Below are 25,174 nucleotides of genomic sequence, written 5' to 3'. Positions count from 1 at the left end.
CACCCCCTTCAACTCTCTTCCCAATGTACAACAGCTGTTTAATAAACTCTTTTTAAATAATGCTTTATTTAAACAATTGTTGTAAAGACACCGATCACAACAACAAATAGATGTAGTTATTTCGGAATTTAAGAATCGAAACCTTAAACATGTTGATTAACCCCCCTCCTCCATTTTTTGGGACCTCTAAACCATTATTTAAAAAAAGTTACACATTGTAGAGGTTTTAAATATAATTACACTGTGTATAGCAGCTTAGAGGAACAACCAGCATGTGTAGGGTCTTTGTCCTTTTTACAAAAAGAAAAGAAATCCACAGAAATGCTGGCAGGCAGAAGCACAAGTGTGGATAGTAAAGACATAAAAAGTGCGATACATTTTCCAAAAAAAAAAAAAAAAAAAAAGTTTTTAATGAGAAACCAGTTCAAGTATTCTGGGGAAAATGTATATATATATTTATATTTATATATATATAGACTGTATGTATTTTAAAAACAGGGCCGAGTCCAGAATCATGTGCTGGGCCACTGTGGAGCATCAGAGCCAAGACAGTTTATTATACACAACCACAGATAGCTGCCTTTTGTTGAAAAGAGCCTTGTTAGAGCAGACCCAGTGAACTACCAGACAGCATGTTTGACAAATAGCATGACTTCTCGTTTGATGGGCCTTTAATACTGCGCATTACCTGGAACTGCAGACTAGGATTTAAGCCCCTCATACACAGTTAAGTCGGACACTAAACATAAATGGTGGCTTAGGCAGTAGCTGGTGTAGGGCAAGGAAGAGAGAGAAGAGTGTCCATTGCCTCAGCGTTCTTGGTTTCTGATCTGGGTATCTCACTGTTCGGTTCAGAAGATCCTGGATTAAGACAGAAAGTATGAAAGAAAATCATTGATGACGACCTCTTATAACAAAGACCTTTCCTCTTTCCTTATGGTTTTTATGCACTTTAAATCGATTTCTAATCATGCACCTCACATCCCGATCACCAACTGTTGGACCTCCTTCCATCCAGAAGGCACTATAGTAACATCTGCACTAGTAGGTTCAGGGCCATTTTATCAGCCTATTGATCTCTATGCTATACTGTTAGGGCACTGATCTCACTGATGTCTGCATTTCTTTACTGCCTGTAATATGTATTATCTCCCTTGCTCTCTCTCAATCATAGATAAATGGATAGAAATCTTTAAATACATTGCATTATCTTGTTTACTGTTGTATTATATGCCCAAAAGTATTTTTTCAACTGCATGTGCTACTTTCCCAAACTGTTTGTGTACCACACAAAGTATAGGATGTCTGGATGTGCTAGCAAATTTTTGCGCTATCAATGGGTTTGCACTTACCGGATTGCTCGCACAAAATAATGCAGTCGTCTTCGTCATCATCCTCAGTGTCTGCCTGAAATCCGTCAGTTTCCATTGCTTCAGCCTTGAAGATACCCAGCAAACTTTCAGCTCAGAAGCTGTCCTCATATTTGCAATTTCATTTTTACATGTTCATTATTAGCATTGTCAACAAATCTGTCCTCACACACACACAAAATATGGTGATAAAAAAGGTCCTACCTGTTCAGCTTCTCCACATTTTTTCATGTACTTGGTGATGGATTGATTACTGCTACTCTTCCTTTTGTTAGAGGGAGTGGTGGAGGTGGAATGTGACGCAGTGGGAGAGGAGCCCTGTGACCCCACGGTGGATTCATCTCGAGCTGTGTGTGCTCCCGTGGTAAGGTAAGTCCACTGGCAGGGTACCGGTAAGGCCTCCTGGCCAAAACGTGCAAGGACCTCTGGATGAACGTACCAGCAGCACCGTTTATACGTTGATCTCTTTTCGTATACCGCATTTTCCTTCATGAGGCGCTTCACTCGGATCCTAATTGGGGGGAAAAAAAGCAAAACATATTCCTTGTTTCCTAAACACATTAGATGGCTCATATATTGCTGAACAACAAAAACAGAACTGACTTAACACAGAACAGATCACAGCCTAAATTTCTTGCCGTTGCAAAAATGAAAATAAATCAATCGTGTGAATAACCTGGGGGGAACGCTGTCTGCAAAGCTCTGTGGGCTGCCTGCAGGTGAGGATGCCTGTTGCTGTCGACAGAACTCCTGGAACTCTGTGATGATCACCTTACTGCTGCAAACATTACCATGTAGCAGGGGCAACAGCTGAGAGAGCCCTGAGATAGAAAACACACACACAAAGATTCCATTAAAAGTATTTAGATGAAGTTTAATCAGTCACTCTCGTGTAAAATAAATCTGCCTGAAATTCTACAGAAAATAAGACAATCACAATGTAGTACGGTCGAGCAAAAGTATTAGGACACCCCACAAATGGGTGTTCACTATAGAACTCTGGAACACTCCATGCCTCCTCACCTCACCTACATCGGTAGGTGAGTTTAGTAACCCCTTATGGCTGAATAAATCTCCACAAACACTTCAAAATCTAGTAGAACATCTTCCCAGAAGAGTGGAGGTTAGTATAACAGCAAAAGGGGAATAAAAATGTGGAATACGATGTCAAAAAGCACATACCATTCTTACAGTGAGGTGTTCATATAAAAATATTTAAATGCGATTAGTTGCATGATTAACATGAGCTACATCGTGATTAATTGCAACTTAATAACACATCTTTATCTGTTCTAAATGTACTTTAAATGAATACTTTAAGTTTTTAACACTCCAACATGGGCATGGACAACTATGGATGCTTTATGCAAATCTATGTTTGTTGTTAGTGAAACCATATTCAACATAGAGCATGAAATCTAGATAATAGATGTATAATTTGACTACCATGTCTATTAGACACATAATAAAGAACAGATACCAGTTTCCCCTTACCCCTCTTTTTTGCACTGAGCAAATATCATACACACGGCTGTTTACATTTTCAGATGACAGCGCAGCTCGTAAAAAATATTTTTGCCATATTTGAATTGGATTTTGGTGCTTGATTTGAGATTTGGCGTGTTAATAAAACAAATGTTTTGTAATAAAAAATAATTATTCCGGTGTAATGAAAGGACTAATGAATAAACGTGTGTTGCGCTGAAGGTTTTAATATATATATATATATATATATATATATATATATATATATATATATATATATATATATATATATATATATATATATGTTAAAAATATATATCTATATCTCTCTCTCTCTCTCTCTCTCTATATATCTATATCTATCTATATATCTATATCGAGAGAGAGAGAGAGAGAGAGAGTACAACTACAACTAAAGAAGACACACACTGTAAACTCACACTGTTCATTTCTCTGTTGGCGTGAAACTTTTTCTTCAGGTGTGTTGGGGTCCTCACTGTTCAGAGGCTCGATCATGCAGATGGCGTAAGACTGCAACATTTCTAATGGAGAATCTTCTCCGTCCCACACGCAGCCTCTTACCACTGCCTCCAGCACGTTCAGCTTCCTCTTAGCCATCAGCTCATCCCACTCCCGAGCTTTCAGCTTCTGACGCACCTTCTGCTTCTCAAGGTCACCACCCTCCTACACAAACAAAACAAGACAATATAGGCAGCTACATTGCCAAAAAAATAAATAATAATAATAATAATAAACATTGACTTATATTAACGTTTTTTATTTTAATATATTTCTGAGGTTTTCTTTTTTTCACCAAAAATGCCAGATGCCAGAAAACACCTGTACTTTCAGCTTCTATCGTGCCATCACTGAGAGCATCCTATCAAACTCCATCTTAGTGTGCTATAGCAGTTCTAGTGTGCGAACGAAAATAACATCACTGGCACCAAAGTACCAGCAACTCTTCCCCACAGTAGACATCTGCAGAAAAGAAAATTCTAACTCGGTCACAAAATGTTCATGACTGCTTTCCATCTAAGAGGGGGATAAAGGGCCATTTGCACCAGGGGTTTTTAAAATAGTCCATAGTGTTAGGTCAAAGTCTCATTCCATTAATGTAGTAACTGTTTAGACCTTGTTTAGACCTTGTTCCCAAAACGAATAAACTGGTCTACACATAACACGCAGCTAAAATAAAACAATATAAATCTGATTAATTTAGTACCTCATCTTCAAGCGCTCCTTCGCCATCTGAAAGATAACCGTGGGGTACAAAGAAGCCATCGTCTTCTTCATCATCATCACCTTCGTCATCATCATCCTGTCAAGGAAACCCAAAAGTCAGCCATTAACATTAATTACTATGTCAATCTATAAGTGGAATAAATTAATGCAACACACACATAATGAGGAACTAAATCAGAGTACAACTCATCAGTCTACCTGATACAAGAGATGTGCACCAGAATTATTATTGTTAAAAAATTTAAGTTTTTCTCTCTCCCTTTTATTTATTTTTTATAAAAGTTTAGTTAAAAATGTTCTTTATTTCTTATTTGTAGCATATCATTAGTTTTAGCTTTTAGAGGTTTCATTCTCTAAAAAACTTTAAATTGATATTTGCAAATGTATATTTGAAAACATAGATATAATAAGATCAAAGGACAAGATGATAGAGTATCTAGCAAACTACAAAAATCCCCCAATGTTGAATTAAGCTGCTTTTCAAGTTTACTAGTATTATTGAGCTGTAATAAACACATACAGCTTAATACCTCACTATACTATTTTAAACCCCATACCCATACTACATATCTCTCTCTCGTAAAATTAGACGGATTCGCTTCACTATGAGCTTCTCAAATACATGTTTACATTTCCTGGATTCTTCCCCTTTATTAAAGCAGCACAAGCATTTCCATTGCTGCTCCAAATAAACTAAAATAATTTGGTTGCTTTTTGCTATAGATTAATTTGTCCTATAGTGCTCCACTAGACCTAATTGCTGGGCCAATACGATATAATACATGCTACTGTCACCTACTGGTCATTCATGATTCTGCAATATTTACAGATTCTTAGTTCAACCTCTGTTCTCAAGTTAGTCACCCACCATTTAAAAACAAAAAAATTTTTCCATAGAGATTAATCACTATCATGGTCTGAAAATGTAACAGCCTTAAAGATGTTAAGTACACAAATAAGTCTTAAACAGCAAAAGGTCTTAAAAAAAATAATAATAATAATAATAATAATAATAATATTGAGGTCATCACAAACCGTACCACAGTTCTTTTCCATTTACACAGAAGAATAATAAACCTGAAAACAGTCTAATTTGACCGATCATAGCTTTGCAGTATAATAAATATTGCAAATAAAAAAAAAAGCAAAAAAAGCACCACAGTCCCTCACCCCTTCACTATGTGACAGGGACTCTCCTGGCTCCTCCTCTTCCCATTCCTCATCACTGTCCACCTCATAGTCAAGCAGATCCTAACACACACAATGTTAACAAATCAAGACAACTCAAGCTTTCATTTTCCACTCTACAATGAAATGTTCATGAAAATCCTAGTATTAGTGCTTTTTTCAGGTAACAACTATTCAAAATAAATACTAAATATAATCCAAAAGTTCTCACCTTGTCCACTTTGAAAGGACAACGAGGCGATATGTGAGTGCTCTTTTTGCTCCAAGTGCCCCAGTAAGCAGGGCGATAGTTTTCACGAAACTGAAGAAGCTTCATGCGTCCGTAACGTTTGTGGTCAGGAACACCAGATTTTGGGCAATCATCAAGCATTACGCAGTCTCTGTTCAGAAAGCAAAAAGGAAATAAAATTAGGAGACCCAAACCAGTTCCAGCATGAGAATTCCACTGTGCACAAACCCAGCTCCATGAAGATATGCTTCACATGGTTTGGAGTGGAAGATCTCCTGACAAAGGTTCTGAATTCAACGCTAATTAACACCTTTGGAATTAATTGTATGCTGACTGCACCCCAGACCTCCTCACTTAACCTACACCAGTATACAACTTTAACACATTTCTGTCTATATAAGCACAATTCTCTTCCTAAAAATTTAGTGGAACATCTTCCCAGAAGAGTAGAGATTATTATTAGAGCAAACAGGGACTAAATGTAGAATGGTATGTTCAAAAAGCAGGTCAGATGTCCACAAACAGCCATATAGTCTATCTGTAAACTAACCTTGGCGTGTCTGTGCGTTTGGGTTTGGTTGGTCCTGACTTGCGTGGTTTACGGGTTATCCAGTCCTTCAAGCAGTCAAGAGTGTAGTTCGGTTTTGTCAGGAATTGATCCAGCTCCTCAAGAACTGCCTCTTCACAATGCACACGAGTAAGCGGGGCCAAAGCCATGTGTTCTTTGATTTCAAACGGCGCAAATTTCCCACAGACGGACGCCAGAGTCTGAAACGCAATGATCTGTAAGTCAGCAAAAACCGTAGATACTGTAAAGTGGATGGAAAAAAATATACTGATCAGATCAAGGGATATCTAACCTTAGGTGCTAATTGAGGCTTGGGTTTCTGTAGGAATCGAGTGATCTCAGCCTTTTCTGCTTTGATTCTCTAAATAAACAAAAAAAAAAAAAAGAGTTAAGGAAAGATTGAGATACTGAACTGCAACTTCTGAATAAAAGATTTAACCCATGTTATTGGCCACATACAGTATCTCACAAAAAGAGAGTACACCCCCAAATTTCAGCAATCATTTTATTTATTTTATCATCTCAAAAGGACAATACAATTGAAATAAAAAGTTGGATATACTCGAGTAGTTAATTTGCAGCTTGTATAACAGAACAAATTTACTGTCCTCTAAAAATAACTCAACACAGCCATTGTCTCAATAACTGCCAACAAAAGTGAGTTCACCCCAGTGAACATGTCAAAACTGTGTCCAAACTGTCAATATTTTGTGTGAGCACCATTGATTTCTAGCACTGCCTTAATCCTCCTGGGAACCCATCTTGGAAAACCTCTATATGACTGTGGCCACTGCATTGTAACTCGGTTTTAGGGTGTTACTGATCTTCTCACAGCCTCAGCATCTTTGTGAAGATCAACAATTCTAATTCTCAAATACTCAGAGAGTCTTTAACATAAGTTGCCAGGTTGAACACCCAGTGGTCAGTATGAGAGAATTGTACTCAGAGCACCAAATTCTAACTGCTCTAATAAAAGATACACAAATTTGTATGGTCCTGTCAAACGAACAAACATGAATAGGACATGTGGATTTGCATGGTTACAAGTAATCACTTATTGGGAGCTATTTAAACAATAATGGCTGTATGTTGAGTTATTTTCAAAGCCGTGTGTTACTTCAAGACAGTTAATCTGTACTGCTTTACAAGCTCCAGATTGACTCCAAGTTTCATTACTATAGTATTGTCCCCTGTAATGTAAGCAGTGTACCCTTCTTTTGTGAGATACTATATAAATGCTGAGGCCTGAAAAGATTAAAACCAGGTTATGAAAAAATTAACAACTCAATTCACCTCTTTCTCTTCCTTCAACCGTTTTTCCTCTTCTTTTTTTCTTTTCTCTTCAAGTTTAGCCCTAAAAAAAAAAAAAAAAAAAGCAAGCCAACAGGTAACTCAATGTGTTCTCTTTATCTGTGAAAAATTAATTCAATAAAACCAAACGAGACTCACTCGATCTTCACTTTGCGCTGTTCTTCTTTTGCCTGCTGTCTTTCGGCCTTCTCTTTGTCATGCTTTTCCCTTTTCTCTCGCCGTTCCCTTTCTTCCTTCTCTTTCTTCTCTTGTTTTTCTTTCTTCATCTCCTCTTTCAGTTTCCGTGCTTCCTCTCGCTTCTTCTCTTTGGCGGCCTTAGCATCCTGTTTCTGCTGCTCTTTCTCCTCTCGTTGTCTGTGCTTCTCTTCCAGCTCTTGAGCACTCTGTGGGTGGGTGAGGTAGTAAAACTTAACAAAAAAAAGTACTTCACCTTTTTGAATTTAGCAAACACCCTTAACCAGAGCGACTGATTGTCTTATTTATACATCTGAGCAGTTGTTAAGGGCCTTGCTCAAGAGCCCAGCAAGGGCAGCTTTGCGTTGCTGCGATTTGAACTCATGAACTCCTGATCACAAGTCCAATATCTTTTCACTTCTTTTTACAAGTACAATAACAGAACCATCAGTATATATGACCTCATTTTGGTCAGCAAAACATTAAAATAAAAAACACACAAAATCCCAAAATATAAAGTAATGCATAAAATTATTTAAAATAAAAAATCTCTCATTTTCATGACGTTCGTTTTTACAGTTCCAGAGTTCTGCTTTATAGAAGTGTACTCGCACTTGTTTGCAGTTATATACTCCCAATTGCAAGATTAAAAAAAAAAAAATAGAATTCTGACTTTTCTTCTCGTAATTGCGAGTTCATAGCTCAAAATTCTGTGGGAAAAAAGTCTGTATACTAAATAAAAAGTAATAACCCCTTTTTGATTTTTTTTTTTTATTCAGTTGCAGAAACGTAGTTCCGTAGTTTTCTTTGTTTTCATTTGACATGATCCTTTTGCCTGAATCCTACAATAGCCAAAAGCCTGATTTAGAAGGTTTTTTTCCCCTCAATTCTGACTTTAAACATCCTACATTTCTAGTAACCATGTTGTCGGCCTGAAGTTTGAAGCTGCTGTTGTATGAACGAGACGCCTATATGCTTCATCTGTCTGCGTTCTCTCCAGGGATCAGAGGTTTCGTTTGATACCATTCGATTCTATTGACTGTAGCCCATTTAATTTTCAACGTGTAAAGCTTTCTCGCACTACAGAGTGGGTGACGCTGCCTAATTGGCTAACGAAACTCGGAATTGCAAGAGAGAAAAAAAGTCAGAATTGCAGGGAAAAAACTTAGAATTGGACAAACATTTTATTTATTGTGGCAGAAACGGGCTTCCATGTGAATCTTTTCCTCTAACCTTTCCCTAACTGTTTTCTCCTCGTTCCTCCATTTTCATTCTGCAGCGTCTTCTGTTACCTGTCCATAGAGCACCAGAGTTTAGCAGGTGGTGCGTGAGTAATAATAGTCCGTGGGAAACACAGTGCTCCGTGTGAAATTAAATGAACTAAAAGCATCAAAGGCAAAATAATTTGCCTTGATAAATTTACAAAGACATGGACCGCCGAGCTCTTGTTAGCATATCCTCATGAGCAAGCTGTTGATTCGGGTCAAAAAGCTGTCTGTCAGAGGACCTCAAGAAGTTTCTCGATGAGACACAATGCTTGTGAATTTCAGGATGGATTAAACTAAAATGTATGCATTTACTTCGAGGAAAAATGCTGAGCTATGGAACAACACAGTGCATTAGCGACATTATGGAGTTGGTTATAGAGCTTTATAAGGTGTCTAGTTGATTTTAAATAGGGCTTATTTGTCTTGGAACAAATTAAGTATGTAAGAAGAGGTGGTTCTGTATAACTCAAATCAATGATACTTAGAAAATCCAGGTTTTACCTTAAGAGAGCGTCTTTTCAATTGTTTTTGCTCAGTGTTCATCCGTGGCTCCTAAAGGGGAAAAAAATATGTTATATATGTATTCATTCAATGGCTCCATTCAGAATAGTGCACTTTCATACGAGCTGGATTGAAACAATATATGCAGAGCTGACTGGAAATCAAACTAACTTGCATACAAGACATATGAGGATTTTTTTGAGTAATCCGATTACTCAAAAGTCACTATATATCCGAAAGTCACTATATAGTTCCTGATGCAAATGTCAATTATCCCTGGACCACCCATGTGCCCTGTTTGGCATAAGTAAACAGAGATGCCTATAATAGGCAAGCTTCACAAGAAGATTAATCAATGAATAAAACCCCCAGATAACACCATATGAGCAACAGTTTTGTAACAAGTGCTACAGTACAGGGAGAGTCCTCATCATAATTTAAATATTCCTGCCTGCTTTTCTATTCATGTGGATTTGTAAAGTAAGGTCTGCATTGTTCAGTTTGTCTACTTACTGATGCAGGAGAGGTTGGTGTGCCTTTATTGGGCTCTGGAGAACTCTCAATCAAAGAAACCGAGCTTTCAGACAGAACAGATTTGTTCTCCTGACTATCTTCAGTCTCGTCTGGCTGATTCTCATCCTGCTCCGTCTCAGGTTCAGACTCCAACGTGCTGTCCAAATGAGGTTGAGAGACACTGTCCTCAGCTTCATCGGTTTCCATCGTTTCTTCTGACGGCAAGGGAACGGCAGAAACAGCTTCAGCCCCTTTTCTTTCTGTGACATTTTGGGTATTTTTTGCATCTGTAGAACACAGCGCATCCACAGGAGCTGAAGTCTGTGTCCTGACATCGGCGGAGTTCGAGTCCTCGGTCAAGTCAACAACCACAGCAGAACCGGGACTAACCAGAGGATACTTGGTCCGCCTCATAAAACCATCAAGAGGCCCACGGCCATTTTTCAGAGCAGGTCTCGGTTGCAGGGGTGTAGAGGTAGCATTAACTTCATTCTCCCCATCAGAGGCGCTCGGTTCATGGGTAGGAAGAGGAGAAGCTTCTGTTTTGGTTCTTTTGGTCTTCCCGGTTTCCTTGGGTACAGGGTTAAGTCGTTTGAATGGAAGACGTGCTGGAAAACATTAAAAACAAAATATTAACACACAAAAAAAAATTCTAAAGAAGTGCATCATTTAGACTGGAAATCCAGTTTAACACTAGTTGTGTTACAACTCAAATTAAAACAATCCAATGATCTCAGGACACCTAACTAAGTAAACTGTTAGCACAATCTTTGAGGCAAACAACTGTATAGGCTGTCTCGATGTGCTGCCATACAATTTTCTTGAAGACACTGCACCCAGGGCCTCCTCGTCTCACATACATCAGTAAGTAACTTTACTAAAACCATTGTGGCTGAATAACATCTCCAACATCTAGAGTAAGATCTTCCCAGAAGAGTGGAGTTTATTAGTACATCAAATGGGGACCAAATGTGGATTGGGTTGTTTAAAAAGGCACATACTAAACTTATGCTTGTGTGTCCACAAACTGTTGTCTATATAGTGCATGTAATATTCTTTTTTTTTGTTCCCACTGATGGTAAAATGCACTTATTTTCACCATCTGGTGTCTTTTACAAAAATACAACTTTTTTTCTTCTTGATCAGGTCTCTTTTGTGAAAGAGATGTTCTCCAAATGCCTTTCATACTGGTTAAATAAAGACTAACTAATTAACTATAGACTTAATCCACAAGTGAAATTAGGAAATCTGTTACCTTGAACGAGTTTCTTGCTGGCAGTGCTGGCTTTGTCCACACAATCCATTCCTTATTATACAAAAAAAAAAAAAAAGACATTTTAAATTATCACAAAAGATTGCATTCGTAGAGTCAGAAAAATATAATTCACAAATAACAATATATGGATACAAAAGTGCGGGAAATAAACTTTTATATAGTTTCACTGCAGGATTTCCAAACAAAGGAGTGACCTGAGCAGATCCTTTCACCTGCTTATGATCGAGAATACTTTAACTATGTAAATTAGAACATAAATAAAATCCAACCCACATCGTACCGTTTATTAAAGACCACAATACAGCTAGAAAAGCGTATTTCGTATTGAATTGAACAGCAGAATGAGAGAAAGAACCCAAGCTAGTTTGACTGTGTTGTGTTTTCTTTCTACTCTCCCGCCATTCAGTGAAGCCGAGTCCGGTGCTCTGAGCTCGGGGCCTGCGGTCTGTCCACCGCCGTGTATAAACACCCCAAAAATACTAAACAATACAAAAGCGAATCATCTAAACACCTACCTTTCTATATCATTCAGATTCGACTGCCAGCTACAAACCCTGCAGTTAATCCATATAATTTAATAAAACAATAAACGGAGATACACTACAGACACAGAATGCTAACTTTCATGACTAGCAACTCGCCAAGCTAGCTAACTAGCGTACCCAGCCTACTTTCAAATACATCCGAACAATTATATATGTTTATAACTAAATTAAAAAATAAAAATTATGTCAAGATTTGTCTTCAACTCGGACCTCTCCGGGGCGTGCAGGCTAAAGGCATGGGTGATGATGGGTCCTCGGCCGCGAGCATCACCGCCACCATTCGGAACTTTCGCTGAGGTAAAAAAAATGAAAAAAGTAGTAATGATGATGAACGTGTAAATAAAAGTAGAAGTTGATTCGTTTTCACGTCCAGAAAACGTCCGGAACCCTCATTGGATCTTCATTTGTTCTTATTATTACTTTTTTTATATAATAATAGGCGCTTTTTTTTCCTGTGGACGGACGGACTGAGTGACTGACTCTGTGATTAGCTCCGCCGCTAGCCGTCTCGCATCCCCTACTGAACTCCCTCGCGCTCAACTCAGAATTGGCGGGAGCTGATGCGCGAGCCTCTATCTCCGCCACTGATTGGCTGTACGGCAACGGACACGGAAACCCAAACACATTTCCGGGTTTCCTTCTGAACTTTGGCCACGCCCCCACCCAAAACAAGTCGTTTTTATATTAATTTTCTCTTCTTTTCTCTTCTTTTCTTTTCTTTTTTTTGGTTTCACTGTGTACAGTAGTATATATGGTTGTAATGACAAAAAAGCCTACTTGACTTGAAATCCTAAAGATGTTAATCAACATGTGAAGAACATGTTGGTGCCACTTATTATCAATAATAACAAATTCAGTAACTAAAGTAAAAATACCAAGGAAAAAGTTTAGGATCCAGGTTTTTTGTGTCAAAGAAGTTTTATTTGTTATGTTCGCAGATATTAGTGACAGTTTGTACAATTAAATGATTAAGTGAGGCTACAGGAAAACTACAGCAAATATTAGACATTAAACAATATTCAACAGTAAAGATAAGAGGAAATCAAGGAAGAGACAAAAAGAAATAATGAGACACAAGAAAGCTATAGTTATCTATGTGAATACATTCAGTGGTGTGAAAAAGTGTTTGCCCCCTTCCTGATTTCTTGTGTTTTTTAATGTTTGCCACACTTTACTGTTTCAGATCATTAAACTAATTTCAATATTAGTAAAAGAGAACAATAGTGAACACAACATGCAGTTTTTAAATAAAGGTTTTTATTATTGAGGGAAAACTAAATCCAGAACATGGCCGTGTGTGAAAAAGTGTTTGCCCCCTAAACCTAATAACTGCTTGGGCCACCCTTAGCAGCAACAACTGCAATCAAGGGTTTGCAATAACTTGCAATGAGTCTGTTACAGTGCTGTGGAGGAATTTTGGTGTATATATATATATATATATATATATATATATATATATATATATATATATATATATATATACAAAATACTGCAATGACACCAGTATTGATGATACTAATCTTGAAAGCATTTGGAAATTATAATTACAATCAAATTTTCTTTTAAATGCTTTTTTTTTTTTTTTTACATTTCCAAAAAAAATCCCCACACAAACAGAGTCAGAGACATAAAGGCTAAAGACCTAAAGGCTGGAAAAAGAGGAAATATGTGTGTGTGTGTGTGTGTGTGTGTGTGTGTGTGTGTGTATATATATATATATATATATATATATATATATATATATACACACTTTTTATCCTTTATTTTGTTTAGCCTTTAGGTCTAATATATATATATATATATATATATATATATATATATATATATATATATATATATATATATATATATATATATATATATATATATAAGACCACATGCAAAACGTAAAAGCAACTCAAACTTCCGGGTTAGTCACAAGAGTTGCGTATACACCCTTTTTTCCATTGAGTCTTGGGAATTGTAGTTCTCTGCAGTAATTTTAGGTTAACTAGGAAACGAAATAGCCCTCTATAAAAACTACATTTCCCAGAAGCACCCCAGATCCGTTTCCGTTATTCTCCAGGATTCTCCAGCATTTCTATCCTTATCCATAGCAAAGTTAGTATTCCCACAGGTAGGTGTTTTCTTTTCTATATCCGTATATAAAGTGAATAAACGTTTTATATGTTCTTTCGTTTTTACCTGCACAGAGATCAAAAAGGTGCTGAGGAACCCGAATTATCCCTTTTTGTGAAGTGATCAGAGTATTTCAGAGTTAGCCCTTTATTCATTTATAATGTACACTTATTATCGGTTATTATTGAGATCCCTTTGTTTATTAGTTTTATATTTATTGGTGGTTTGTTGTGCACAAATAGCTGGATGTAATAATGCATACAGCTGTGCATATCTTATCTGATTTTATGAATGTTTTTGCGCTCTCTCACTCTCGCGCTCTCTCTCTCTCTCTCTCTCTCACACTTTCTTTCTCTCTTTCTCTCTTTTTTTCTCTTTTAAAATTTCCCAGAAACCTGAAAATGACAGGTAAGTGAAAAATATTATTATTATTATTATTATTATTATTTTAATTATTATTATTCCATAATGATCAAAGTGACGACTGAGTGGATTTTATTCCTGTCTCTTTATTATTTTTTTTACTTTTTATTATATTATGTAGTATATTTTAAATCAAATTCCATACAAAATAATATTGTTTGTCATTTCTGGGTGGGGAAAATAATTTTTTCCTCAATAAATTCTGTACTTGTCTTGTGTGTGTTAATAAAATGAAAAGTTCTCTAGATCGTCTGTGTCCCGCCCCCGGAGAGTTCCTCACAAATTTCACAGTTTGTCCAGTGTCCAATAACCAGTTTTACGTATACAAAACAATATATACGTACACAAATACGTATATATAAATAAAAAAAGATACATAATGTATATTACAAAATTCTTGAGCGTATAACCCTACTCCCACCTGACCTGCCTAAGGTATTAAAAGGATAAAAAAAAAAAAAGTAATTAAGTAAATCAATAAAGTACACTGCTAGGCAATTAGGTCTTCTTTAAGGGCGCCGGAGCTTATTTTTTTCTTAGTACACTATATAGCCCAAAGTATGTGGACCTGACTTGAAGAATTGTGTGTGATAATTGAACATTTCATTCCACATTTAGTTCCAATTCGCTGTTATAAAAGCTCCACCCTTCTGGGAAAAATTTTCATTAGAATTTGCAGATGTTTGTAGAGCTTCATTCAGCAAAAAGGGTGTTAGTAAAGTCAGGTAGTGGTGTAGGTGAGGTCAGTGTTCCAATTCATCCCAAAGGTGTTCAATAGGGTTGAGTTCAGAGCTCTATAGCAGCCCACTCAAGATCTTCCACAGATTTTTTCAACTCGTGTCTTTATAGACCAGGCTTTGTGCACAGGGGCCATTGTCATGCTGGAACAGGTTTGGGTCTCCTAGGGCATCCAGAGATGTCCAATTCAATTGTGTGTCTCCAACTTTGTAACAACAGCTTGGGGAATACTGACGTATGGTCGGAAAAGTCAGGTGTCCCAATACTTTTGTTCGTATAGTATAGGTCATCATCTCTAATAAGATCATGGGTTTAATTTCATGTGTTTTTTAAAATATTGTTTCAATCCAAATTATAATTGTTTTTCTTTAGAGCGAGTCAACAACTTCCCCCCTCTGCCCAAGTTCATGCGCATCAAGCCGTGTTTCTACCACAATGTTGACGAGGAAATTCCTCTCCCTCACCGCCAGATTGTTCACAGAGTTTACAAGCTTTGGATCTGTAAGTGCTACCAATTTGGTGTCCACTAACAACATTTGTGTTAAATGTCTCTGACAATGTTTTGACATTTCTGTGGTCACAGTGTACTCGATCGCGCTCTGCGTCAACCTGGTGGCTTGTATAGCTTGGGTGGCGGGTGGAGGCAGCTCGGTCAACCTGGGGCTCGGGCTCCTGTGGCTCGTGCTGTTCAGTCCCTGCGGATACACCTGCTGGTTCAGGCCTCTTTACAAAGCGTTTAGGTAATACACTCCACAAAAAAGAAGAACGTTTAACATTTAAAATGTATTTTGTACATATTCTTGTTGTCTGTTTCTATCTGATTCTATCTGTTTTTCCACAGGGCTGACAGTTCCTTTAACTTCATGACGTTCTTCTTCATTTTCTTCCTTCAGTGTGTCCTCGCTTTCATTCAGACCCTGGGAATAAACAACTGGGGTGCATGGTGAGGAATACCCTGATACATTTATGAACAAAATGACCTTGTGATCTTTCAAATAATATGCTGTATTAATTAATTTATTAATTTTTTTAATTTTATGTATTTATTTTACTACACTATGACAGCATGACAATGCCCCTGTGCACAAAGCCACCTCCATGACAACATGATTTACTTTGGAACACTGATTTTTGCACAACTCATCTACATTAGTACCTGACTTTACTTACACCCCTGTGGCTAAATGAATGTTCACAAAAAATCTCCACGAGCACACCCTTCATAATCTAGTGGAACATCTCCCCAGAAGAATGGAGGTTATTATACAGGCAAATGTGAGATTTTCAAACAGCACAAACCAATCTAATGGTCAGGTGTCCACAAACTTTTGATCATATAGTGTTTTAGTTACTTTGCATTTAATATTGTCTTGAGAGAGTCTTTTGGCCTGGTGTTGGCCAATAGATACTGTATATTGCAAAACTGGCTATAAAGTAATTTCATCAGCTCAAAGAGAACTGTGATAGTCATCATCACATGATTTTCATAAGCAGCCCCACACAGAGAGAGAGAGATAGAGAGAGATTGAGGGAGCTTATTTTTTCTTAGTACACTATATAGCCCAAAGTATGTGGACCTGACTTGAAGAATTGTGTGTGATAATTGAACATTTCATTCCACATTTAGTTCCAATTCGCTGTTATAAAAGCTCCACCCTTCTGGGAAAAATGTTCATTAGAATTTGCAGATGTTTGTAGAGCTTCATTCAGCAAAAAGGGTGTTAGTAAAGTCAGGTAGTGGTGTAGGTGAGGTCAGTGTTCCAATTCATCCCAAAGGTGTTCAATAGGGTTGAGTTCAGAGCTCTATAGCAGCCCACTCAAGATCTTCCACAGATTTTTCAACTCGTGTCTTTATAGACCAGGCTTTGTGCACAGGGGCATTGTCATGCTGGAACAGGTTTGGGTCTCCTAGGGCATCCAGAGATGTCCAATTCAATTGTGTGTCTCCAACTTTGTAACAACAGCTTGGGGAATACTGACGTATGGTCGGAAAAGTCAGGTGTCCCAATACTTTTGTTCGTATAGTGTAGGTCATCATCTCTAATAAGATCATGGGTTTAATTTCATGTGTTTTTTAAAATATTGTTTCAATCCAAATTATAATTTTTTTTCTTTAGAGCGAGTCAACAACTTCCCCCCTCTGCCCAAGTTCATGCGCATCAAGCCGTGTTTCTACCACAATGTTGACGAGGAAATTCCTCTCCCTCACCGCCAGATTGTTCACAGAGTTTACAAGCTTTGGATCTGTAAGTGCTACCAATTTGGTGTCCACTAACAACATTTGTGTTAAATGTCTCTGACAATGTTTTGACATTTCTGTGGTCACAGTGTACTCGATCGCGCTCTGCGTCAACCTGGTGGCTTGTATAGCTTGGGTGGCGGGTGGAGGCAGCTCGGTCAACCTGGGGCTCGGGCTCCTGTGGCTCGTGCTGTTCAGTCCTGCGGATACACCTGCTGGTTCAGGCCTCTTTACAAAGCGTTTAGGTAATACACTCCACAAAAAAGAAGAACGTTTAACATTTAAAATGTATTTCTTGTTGTCTGTTTTTATCTGATTCTATCTGTTTTTCCACAGGGCTGACAGTTCCTTTAACTTCATGACGTTCTTCTTCATTTTCTTCCTTCAGTGTGTCCTCGCTTTCATTCAGACCCTGGGAATAAACAACTGGGGTGCATGGTGAGGAATACCCTGATACATTTATGAACAAAATGACCTTGTGATCTTTCAAATAATATGCTGTATTAATTAATTTATTAATTTTTTTAATTTTATGTATTTATTTTACTACACTATGACAGCATGACAATGCCCCTGTGCACAAAGCCACCTCCATGACAACATGATTTACTTTGGAACACTGATTTTTGCACAACTCATCTACATTAGTACCTGACTTTACTTACACCCCTGTGGCTAAATGAATGTTCACAAAAAATCTCCACAAGCACACCCTTCATAATCTAGTGGAACATCTCCCCAGAAGAATCGAGGTTATTATACAGGCAAATGTGAGATTTTCAAACAGCACAAACCAATCTAATGGTCAGGTGTCCACAAACCTTTGATCATATAGTGTTTTAGTTACTTTGCATTTAATATTGTCTTGAGAGAGTCTTTTGGCCTGGTGTTGGCCAATAGATACTGTATATTGCAAAACTGGCTATAAAGTAATTTCATCAGCTCAAAGAGAACTGTGATAGTCATCATCACATGATTTTCATAAGCAGCCCCACACAGAGAGAGAGAGATAGAGAGAGATTGAGGGAGAGATTGAGAGATATGGGGCATGGTAATGGTTAACTTTGTTCTTTTTCCCCCTCTCTTGTAAATCGCTCTAGTGGCTGGATCGCTACAGTGATTTTTTTCGGCACTAACGTGGTCTCTGCTGTGTTTATGCTCATCGCCACTCTGCTCTTCACTCTAGTCACTGTGCTTATGGGCCTGGTTTTGATCAGGGTGAGTATTTGATGCTAAAATAAATAAAAAATGTTTATGCATCACTGTTCTTCCACTGTTGCACCATCATTTTTTGCACCGTTCTTCCACCTTTTCTTCGCCCCCTGTAAGAAACTGTATGTAACTAAATGTTTCCTCTTTACTTGAATCCCCTAGTGTGTGGCCTGGTCAGGTGAAATGTGTGAGGACGTGTATAGAGTTTTAATGAATTTTTGATATTAAATAATAGTAGTGTAACAGTACACAAAATTCAGGGTTTTTAAGTCACGGTTTGGTTCACTTTCGGTACGTTGGGGAGAAGAAGCGCAGAACATAAAATTGCTTGTCGTTTTTTTTATTAACGCAGGTTATTATTATTAACATTTGTGAACAGTTTACATTTTTAAATCAATTTTAAATAAAATTCCTACTTGAAATTTATATTTTATAATAATTTAGTAAAGAAAAATCATATTAATGCAATACACTTTACAATTTGCCAAAAATTATTACATTGATTAAATAAATTGATTACATTTGTTAGACCCCTGTGCTAAAAGGATGGAAATGGCGATGGAGGAAAGGTAGAGTGGAGGACGGTGCACAGAGGTGGACTATGTTCTATGTAGGAGATGCAACCTGAAGGAGAGTGGAGACTGTGAGGTGTTGGCGGGGGACAGTGTAGCTAGACAGCATCGGATGGTGGTCTGTAAGACGGTTTGGAGGTGAAGAGGAGGAGAGTGAGGACTGAAAGAAGAATAAGATGGTGGAAACTGAAGGAGGAAGACTGTAGTGTGAGGTTCAGGGAAGAGGTCAGACAGGAGCTCGGAGGTGGTGAAGAGGTGCTGGATGATTGCGCAACTACTGCAGGAGTGATGACGGAGACAGATAGAAAAGTACTTGGTGTGACATCTGGAAATAGAAAGAAAGACAAAGAGACGTGGTGGTGGAATGAGGAAGTGCAGGAGAGCAGAAGGAGAAAGAGGTTGGGATCGACAGAGTGATGAGAAAAGTAGGCAGGAGAACAAGGAGATGCAGCAGGTGAAGAGGGATGTGGCGAAAGCCAAGGAAAAGGCATATGAGGAGCTGTAGAAGAAGTTGGACACTAAGGAAGGAGAAAAGGATTTGTAGCGATTGGCCAGGCAGAGGAACCGAGCTGAGAAGGATGTGCTGCAAATTAGAGCAATAAAGGATGGAGATGGAAATGTGTTGACTAGTGAGGAGAGTGTGTTGAGAAGATGGAGGAGTATTTTGAGCAGCTGATGAAAGAGGAAAATGAGCGAGAAAGAAGGTTGGATGGTGTGGAGATGTAAAACAGGAAGTGGATAGGATTAGTAAGGAGGAAGTGAGAGCAGCGATTAAGAGGATGAAGGGTGGAAAGTCGGTTGAACCAGATGACCTACTGGTAGAAGCGTGGAGATGTTTAGGAGAGATGCAGTGGAGATTTTAACCAGATTGTTTAACAATATTTTGGAAGGTGAGAAGATGCCTGAGGAATGGAGAAGGAGTGTGCTAGTACTGATCTTTAAGAATAAGGCAGATGTTCAGACCTGCAGTAACTACAGGGGAATAAAATTGATCAGTCACACCATAAGGTTATGGGAAAGAGTAGTGGAAGCCAGGCTGAGGGAAGAGGTGACCATCTGTGAGCAACAGTATGGTTTCATGCCGAGGAAGAGCACCACAGACGCATTATTTGCTTTGAGGATGTTGATGGAGAAGTATAGAGAAGGTCAGAAGGAGTTGCATTGTGTGTTTGTGGATTTTGAGAAAGCGTACGACAGAGTGGAGAGAGGAGTTGTGGTATTGTATGAGGAAGTCTGCTGTGTCAGAGAAGTATGTGAGGGTGGTGCAGGACATGTATGAGGACAGTGTGACAGCAGTAAAGTGTGCAGTAGGAACAACAGACTGGTTCCAGGTGGAGGTTGGACTGCATCAAGGATCGGCTCTGAGTCCTTTTCTGTTTGCAGTGGTGATAGACAGGTTGATGGACGAGGTCAGACAGGAGTCTCTGTGGACTGTGATGTTTGTGGATGATATTGTGATTTGTGGTGAGAGTAGGGAGCAGGTGGAGTAGAGCCTGGAGAGGTGGAGGTACATGCTGGAGAGAAGGGGAATGAAAGTCAGTAGGAGTAAGACAGAGTACATGTGTGTGAATGAGAGGGAGGGCAGTGGAGGGGTGCGGTTGCAGGGAGAAGAGGTGGAGAAGGTGGAGGAGTTCAGGTACCTGGGGTCAACAGTGCAGAGTAATGGAGAGTGTGTTAGAGAAGTGAAGAAAAGCGAGCAGGCAGGGTGGAGTGGGTGGAGAAGAGTGATAGCAGGAGTGATTTGTGATGGAAGAGTATCTGTGAGAGTGAAAGGGAAAGTTTATAGGACTGTGGTGAGACTTGAGATGTTGTATGGATTAAAGACAGTGGCATTGAGTAAAAGACAGGAGGTGGAGCTGGAGGTAGCAGAGCTGAAGAGGTTGAGGTTTTCATTGGGCGTGACGACGATGGATAGGATTAGAAATGAGTTTATTAGAGGGGCAGCGCATGTAGGACGTTTTGGAGACACGTGAAGGAGGCAAGATTGAGATGGTTTGGACATGTGCAGAGGAGGGACATGGGGTATATCAGTAGGAGAATGCTGAGGATGGAGTTACCAGGAAGGAGGAAAAGAGGAAGACCAAGGAGGAGGTTTATGGATGTGGTGAGGGAAGACAAGCAGGTAGTTGGTTTTAAAGGGGCAGATGTAGAGGACAGGGGAGTATGGAGATGGATGATGAAGCCGAAAAAGAAAAGATGAAGAAGATTTACCCATTTGGATAATACAGATAATACAGATCTGTATACGGTCGGGGTGTGTATATATATTGTATATATACAGTATATATTATTAACTTTACAGAGACTAAGCAAAACTTGCAGTCCACCACTTAATATGTTCATGAAGGAACTCAGACTATGTTCCGCACATAAAAAGTATTGCGTTTTGTACCGTTACACCCCTAATAAATACCCATCTGTCCTTTTTATTTCAGGTTCACAGGTTATACCGTGGTGGTGGAGGCAGCATGCAACGTGCCCAGGAAGAATGGAGCACCGGCGCGTGGAAGAGTGCCCCTGTGAGAGATGCCAGCTTCCACACTATTACCGAGACCGGCCCCAGTCTGCCCCAGTACCCCGCTTCTGTACCCAGCTACCCAGAAAACAGGCCGTGGTGATAAACCACTCAGGACTCAGCATGACTGTGAAACACTGAAGACAGAAACAGGATTTAATAAACTCCGCTGTACATTTGTTTACAAACTTCATCACAAAAATTGCCAAATAAGACACGCTGTTTGGCCATAAGTTTGTGGACACCCGAACGTAAGATTGGTATCTGCTTTCTGAACATTCCGTTTCACATTTAGGTCCTTATTTGCTCTTATAATAACCTCCTCTGAGAAGATAGATCAGTCAAGATGTTGCTCTGAGATTTTTAAAGCTACAAGAGTGTAAGTAAAGTCAGGTACTAATGTAGGTGAGGTGAGGAGGCCTGGGGGTGCACTCAGCATTCCAGTTAATCAGTTTGAATAGGGGTGAGGTCAGAGCTCAATAGCAGGCAACTCAATATCTTTCACTTCTATTTTCATTTATGGGGTTTGGCGGACGTAATTATCCAGAGCGACTTACAACTAAAGCAAGGGGCCTAAACTAAGCTCAAGGGCCCAGCAGTGGCAGCGTGGTCATGCTTGGAGTTACACTCACGATCAGAAGTCCCGCATATTAACCACTGAGCTTCCACTGACCATGCTGGAACAGGTTTGGGTCTCCAAGCTCAAGTAAAGGGAAAATGTACTACTTTATACCAGCATCCAAAGGCATCCTATACAATCATGTGCCTCCGACTCGGTTTAAAATATAACTTTGCATATAACTGGAACATTCGGGTGTCCCAATACTTTTGGTCATACTGCTTACATCTTAATGACGTTCTGAACAATGCGATGACATTACAGTATAAAATATTCGATCGGATCGATGTTTGTTTTTCCAGATCCTTTCAGTCTAAATGTGAAATGTTACACTAAAAATCGCAAAAAAAAAAAGATGTTTATTTTGCCAAATGATGCCTTACATAACAAAAACTGCACATCTTAAACCAGAATATTCTTTAATTGTCAAAAATTGACGTGTCATATTCCATCTGCCTTTTTGATTCACTGACCATGTGCACAGGAGTTGCACGCTTCTCAGCTAGCCAAGAACATTCCTTTTTTTTTCCCCTTATTTTTCTTGTCTGAGATCCTGAATTTCTCTTCTATTATATCTAGCATGCGCTTTATTATATTTAGCATGGTCAAAATATATATCTCTATTTTTCTATTTTATTTAGATCGCCAAATTATTCCGAATGGAAAACCGTTCCGCCAGGATTCGTATTAGATCGCTCCTGTTTCTATCATCTGCTTCCTGATCTCACTGCTTCTGATTTCAGTGCCATGATGATCAGAGATCCATTCCCAGCTGTATATAAACTTTCCTTTGTGTAATGTTCCGATTAGGACCATTGTGTTTACAAACGGCTGAACCGTGTGAAGTGTGAATGACTGAATGGATCAACTTTACTTGATTAACACAAGTAATAACATTTATGTTTAATAAGATTGTACAACTCTAAAAAAAAAATGTCTTAAGCTAGATCACTAATAAAAACATTTCTTTTTTGAATGCTTGTGAGGAAATGATTTTTATTAGAATTATTGCACAAATTAAGGTTTTTAGTGCTACTGTATCTTTCCCAGCATGGTGTCAGTATGATGCACTTATTCATACACTGTATAGCCGAAAGTATTATGACTTGTCTGGCCATATGTGCATCTTTGCCAAACTGTTACCACAAATTTTGAATGTGTTTGGATGCGATAGCATGACAGAAGACCTAGTGCACAAATCCAGCTCTATGGAGATAAGCTTTCTGTGAGCAGGAGTGGAGGATCTCCTGCTATAGAGATCTGAAATCAACACTCTTGAACACCTTTGGGATGAATTAGAATGCTGACTGTACCCCAGGCCTCCTCACCTCACCTACTTCAAATTGTAGGCCTGAATAAAGATCTTCATTGGTCACAGGAAAACTCAAACCACCCCCTCTGGTACCAACAATTACTATGAAAATCACTATTAGATCACTTTTTGATCATTTTTAATGGTTTGATGATTTTATGCATTGCAATGCCGTCCCTTGATTGGATGATTTTTATAATCCATCAGATATTTTATGACACTCTCGCAGATTAAAGGCGTATCGTTTTAGCAAGTTCTACACATAACACACATCATATCATAATCTTGTGCTCCAGAACATCTGATCACATGCACATTATCAACTTGTGCTTGTTAATATCATGAACAGCAGCTACGCTCATTCTTCTCCACTGCTTCTCTTTCTCTCCCAATCCCGAGGCATCCTGATGTTGCACCAGCTCCAGTCGTGTACCACCTCATGAAGATTTTGGACCTTCAAAGAAGTAGATGCCGAACTCGGAAACATCCCGAACCTTCTAGAGACGTACCAGTGCCAATTGAATCCTTCTTCATGTGGAGTTTGGCATTGGACCTTTTTGAATATTTGAAGGCTCTGGCATGGAGGAGTTGGTGTTAAATCTATGATGAGCTCAGCTGTTAAACTATTTTATGAGTTGCTCAGTAGCTTGATGTCACCCAAATGACGATGGGTTCCCCTTTTGAGTCTGGTTCCTCTCAAGGTTTCTTCCTCATAACATCTAAGGGAGTGTTTCCCTGCCACAGTCCCCAGGGCTGCTCATCAGGGATAAACCCCCATCATTCACTTTGATTCATACATTCTGTAAAGCTGCTTTGGGACAATGAGCATTGTGGAAAGCGCTATAGAAATAAACATACAAGTTCATAAATAAATAAATAAACAAAATAAATATTAACATCCAAACGACTCAGCAGCGCTCCCTAGTGTTCTTTAGACATTAAACAAATAAATACGCATACGATTCAACAGCGACTCCTAGCGTTTATTATTAGACATTGAACAAATTAAAATCTTCTTTTTCCGGCTGCTCCCATCAGGGGTCGCCACAGAGGATCGCCCGTCTCCATACTACTCTGTCCTCTACATCTGCCTCTTTCAAAACAAATTGAATCCAAACTATTATTGAGCGCCCTCTATTGTTCAACATTAGACATTGAACAAATAAATGTCAACTCGACTCAACAGCGTCCCTAGTGTTTATTATTAGGCATTAAACAAATAAATATCCACACGGCTCAGGAGCGCCCCTACTGATTAACATTAGATATTACACAAATAAGTATTCAGTCGGCTCAGCAGCGCCTACTAATGGTAATTATTAGACATTGCACAAATAAATATCCATTTAGTTAAATAACAACTCCCCCTAGTGTTCAACATCAGACATTAAATAAATAAATAAATAAATCCAATCGGCTCCACAGCGCCCCCTGTGCCCTACATCAGCCATTAAACGAATAAATAAATATCCACACAGTTCCTTACAATTAACTCCTCAAAAACAATTTAAAACAGCTAAAATATATAAACATAAGAATCAACAGGCTTTCCACGAAAAACACAAATCGATTGTTATAAATATTAACCTTTATACTGTCTATCCAATTTAAAACAGTCTCTACAACATGTTCAGGATGGACAATCTTTCATTTTGGTGTGTATAAAGGCACTAATACGGATCTTTTATTATCAGTATTATTATTATCATTATTAACATTTGTATTATAATGATCAGACTTGTTTATATCCATG

The 25,174-nt window shown here is 38.6% G+C and overlaps 2 protein-coding genes across 2 annotated transcripts; one reads left to right on the top strand and one right to left on the bottom strand.

Moving 5' to 3' along the window:
- Window positions 1–47: 47 nt before the first annotated feature.
- Window positions 48–12,247, bottom strand: chaf1a (chromatin assembly factor 1, subunit A (p150)). Its single transcript, XM_046857280.1, has 16 exons — window positions 11,884–12,247; window positions 11,108–11,158; window positions 9,853–10,460; window positions 9,340–9,390; window positions 7,535–7,779; window positions 7,379–7,439; window positions 6,378–6,446; window positions 6,068–6,285; window positions 5,500–5,668; window positions 5,271–5,351; window positions 4,081–4,176; window positions 3,296–3,539; window positions 2,047–2,191; window positions 1,575–1,881; window positions 1,353–1,437; window positions 48–861 (listed from the first exon to the last, which is right to left on the bottom strand). Exons 1-16 carry the CDS (start codon window positions 11,951–11,953, stop codon window positions 758–760), a joined length of 2,604 nt encoding a protein of 867 aa, XP_046713236.1. The 5' UTR covers window positions 11,954–12,247; the 3' UTR covers window positions 48–757.
- A 1,432-nt stretch (window positions 12,248–13,679) lies between these two features.
- On the top strand, window positions 13,680–23,085 carry scamp4 (secretory carrier membrane protein 4). Its single transcript, XM_046858293.1, has 7 exons — window positions 13,680–13,789; window positions 14,183–14,199; window positions 15,325–15,453; window positions 15,536–15,692; window positions 15,794–15,895; window positions 18,292–18,409; window positions 21,411–23,085. The coding sequence occupies exons 2-7, from the start codon at window positions 14,193–14,195 to the stop codon at window positions 21,591–21,593; spliced, it is 696 nt and encodes a 231-aa protein (XP_046714249.1). The 5' UTR covers window positions 13,680–13,789; window positions 14,183–14,192; the 3' UTR covers window positions 21,594–23,085.
- Window positions 23,086–25,174: the final 2,089 nt, after the last annotated feature.

Source organism: Silurus meridionalis, chromosome 9 (genome assembly GCF_014805685.1).
Source record: "Silurus meridionalis isolate SWU-2019-XX chromosome 9, ASM1480568v1, whole genome shotgun sequence".
NCBI lineage: Eukaryota > Metazoa > Chordata > Actinopteri > Siluriformes > Siluridae > Silurus > Silurus meridionalis.
The sequence above is the reverse complement of the archived record's forward strand: the minus strand, read 5'-3'. Positions and strand labels throughout refer to the sequence as shown.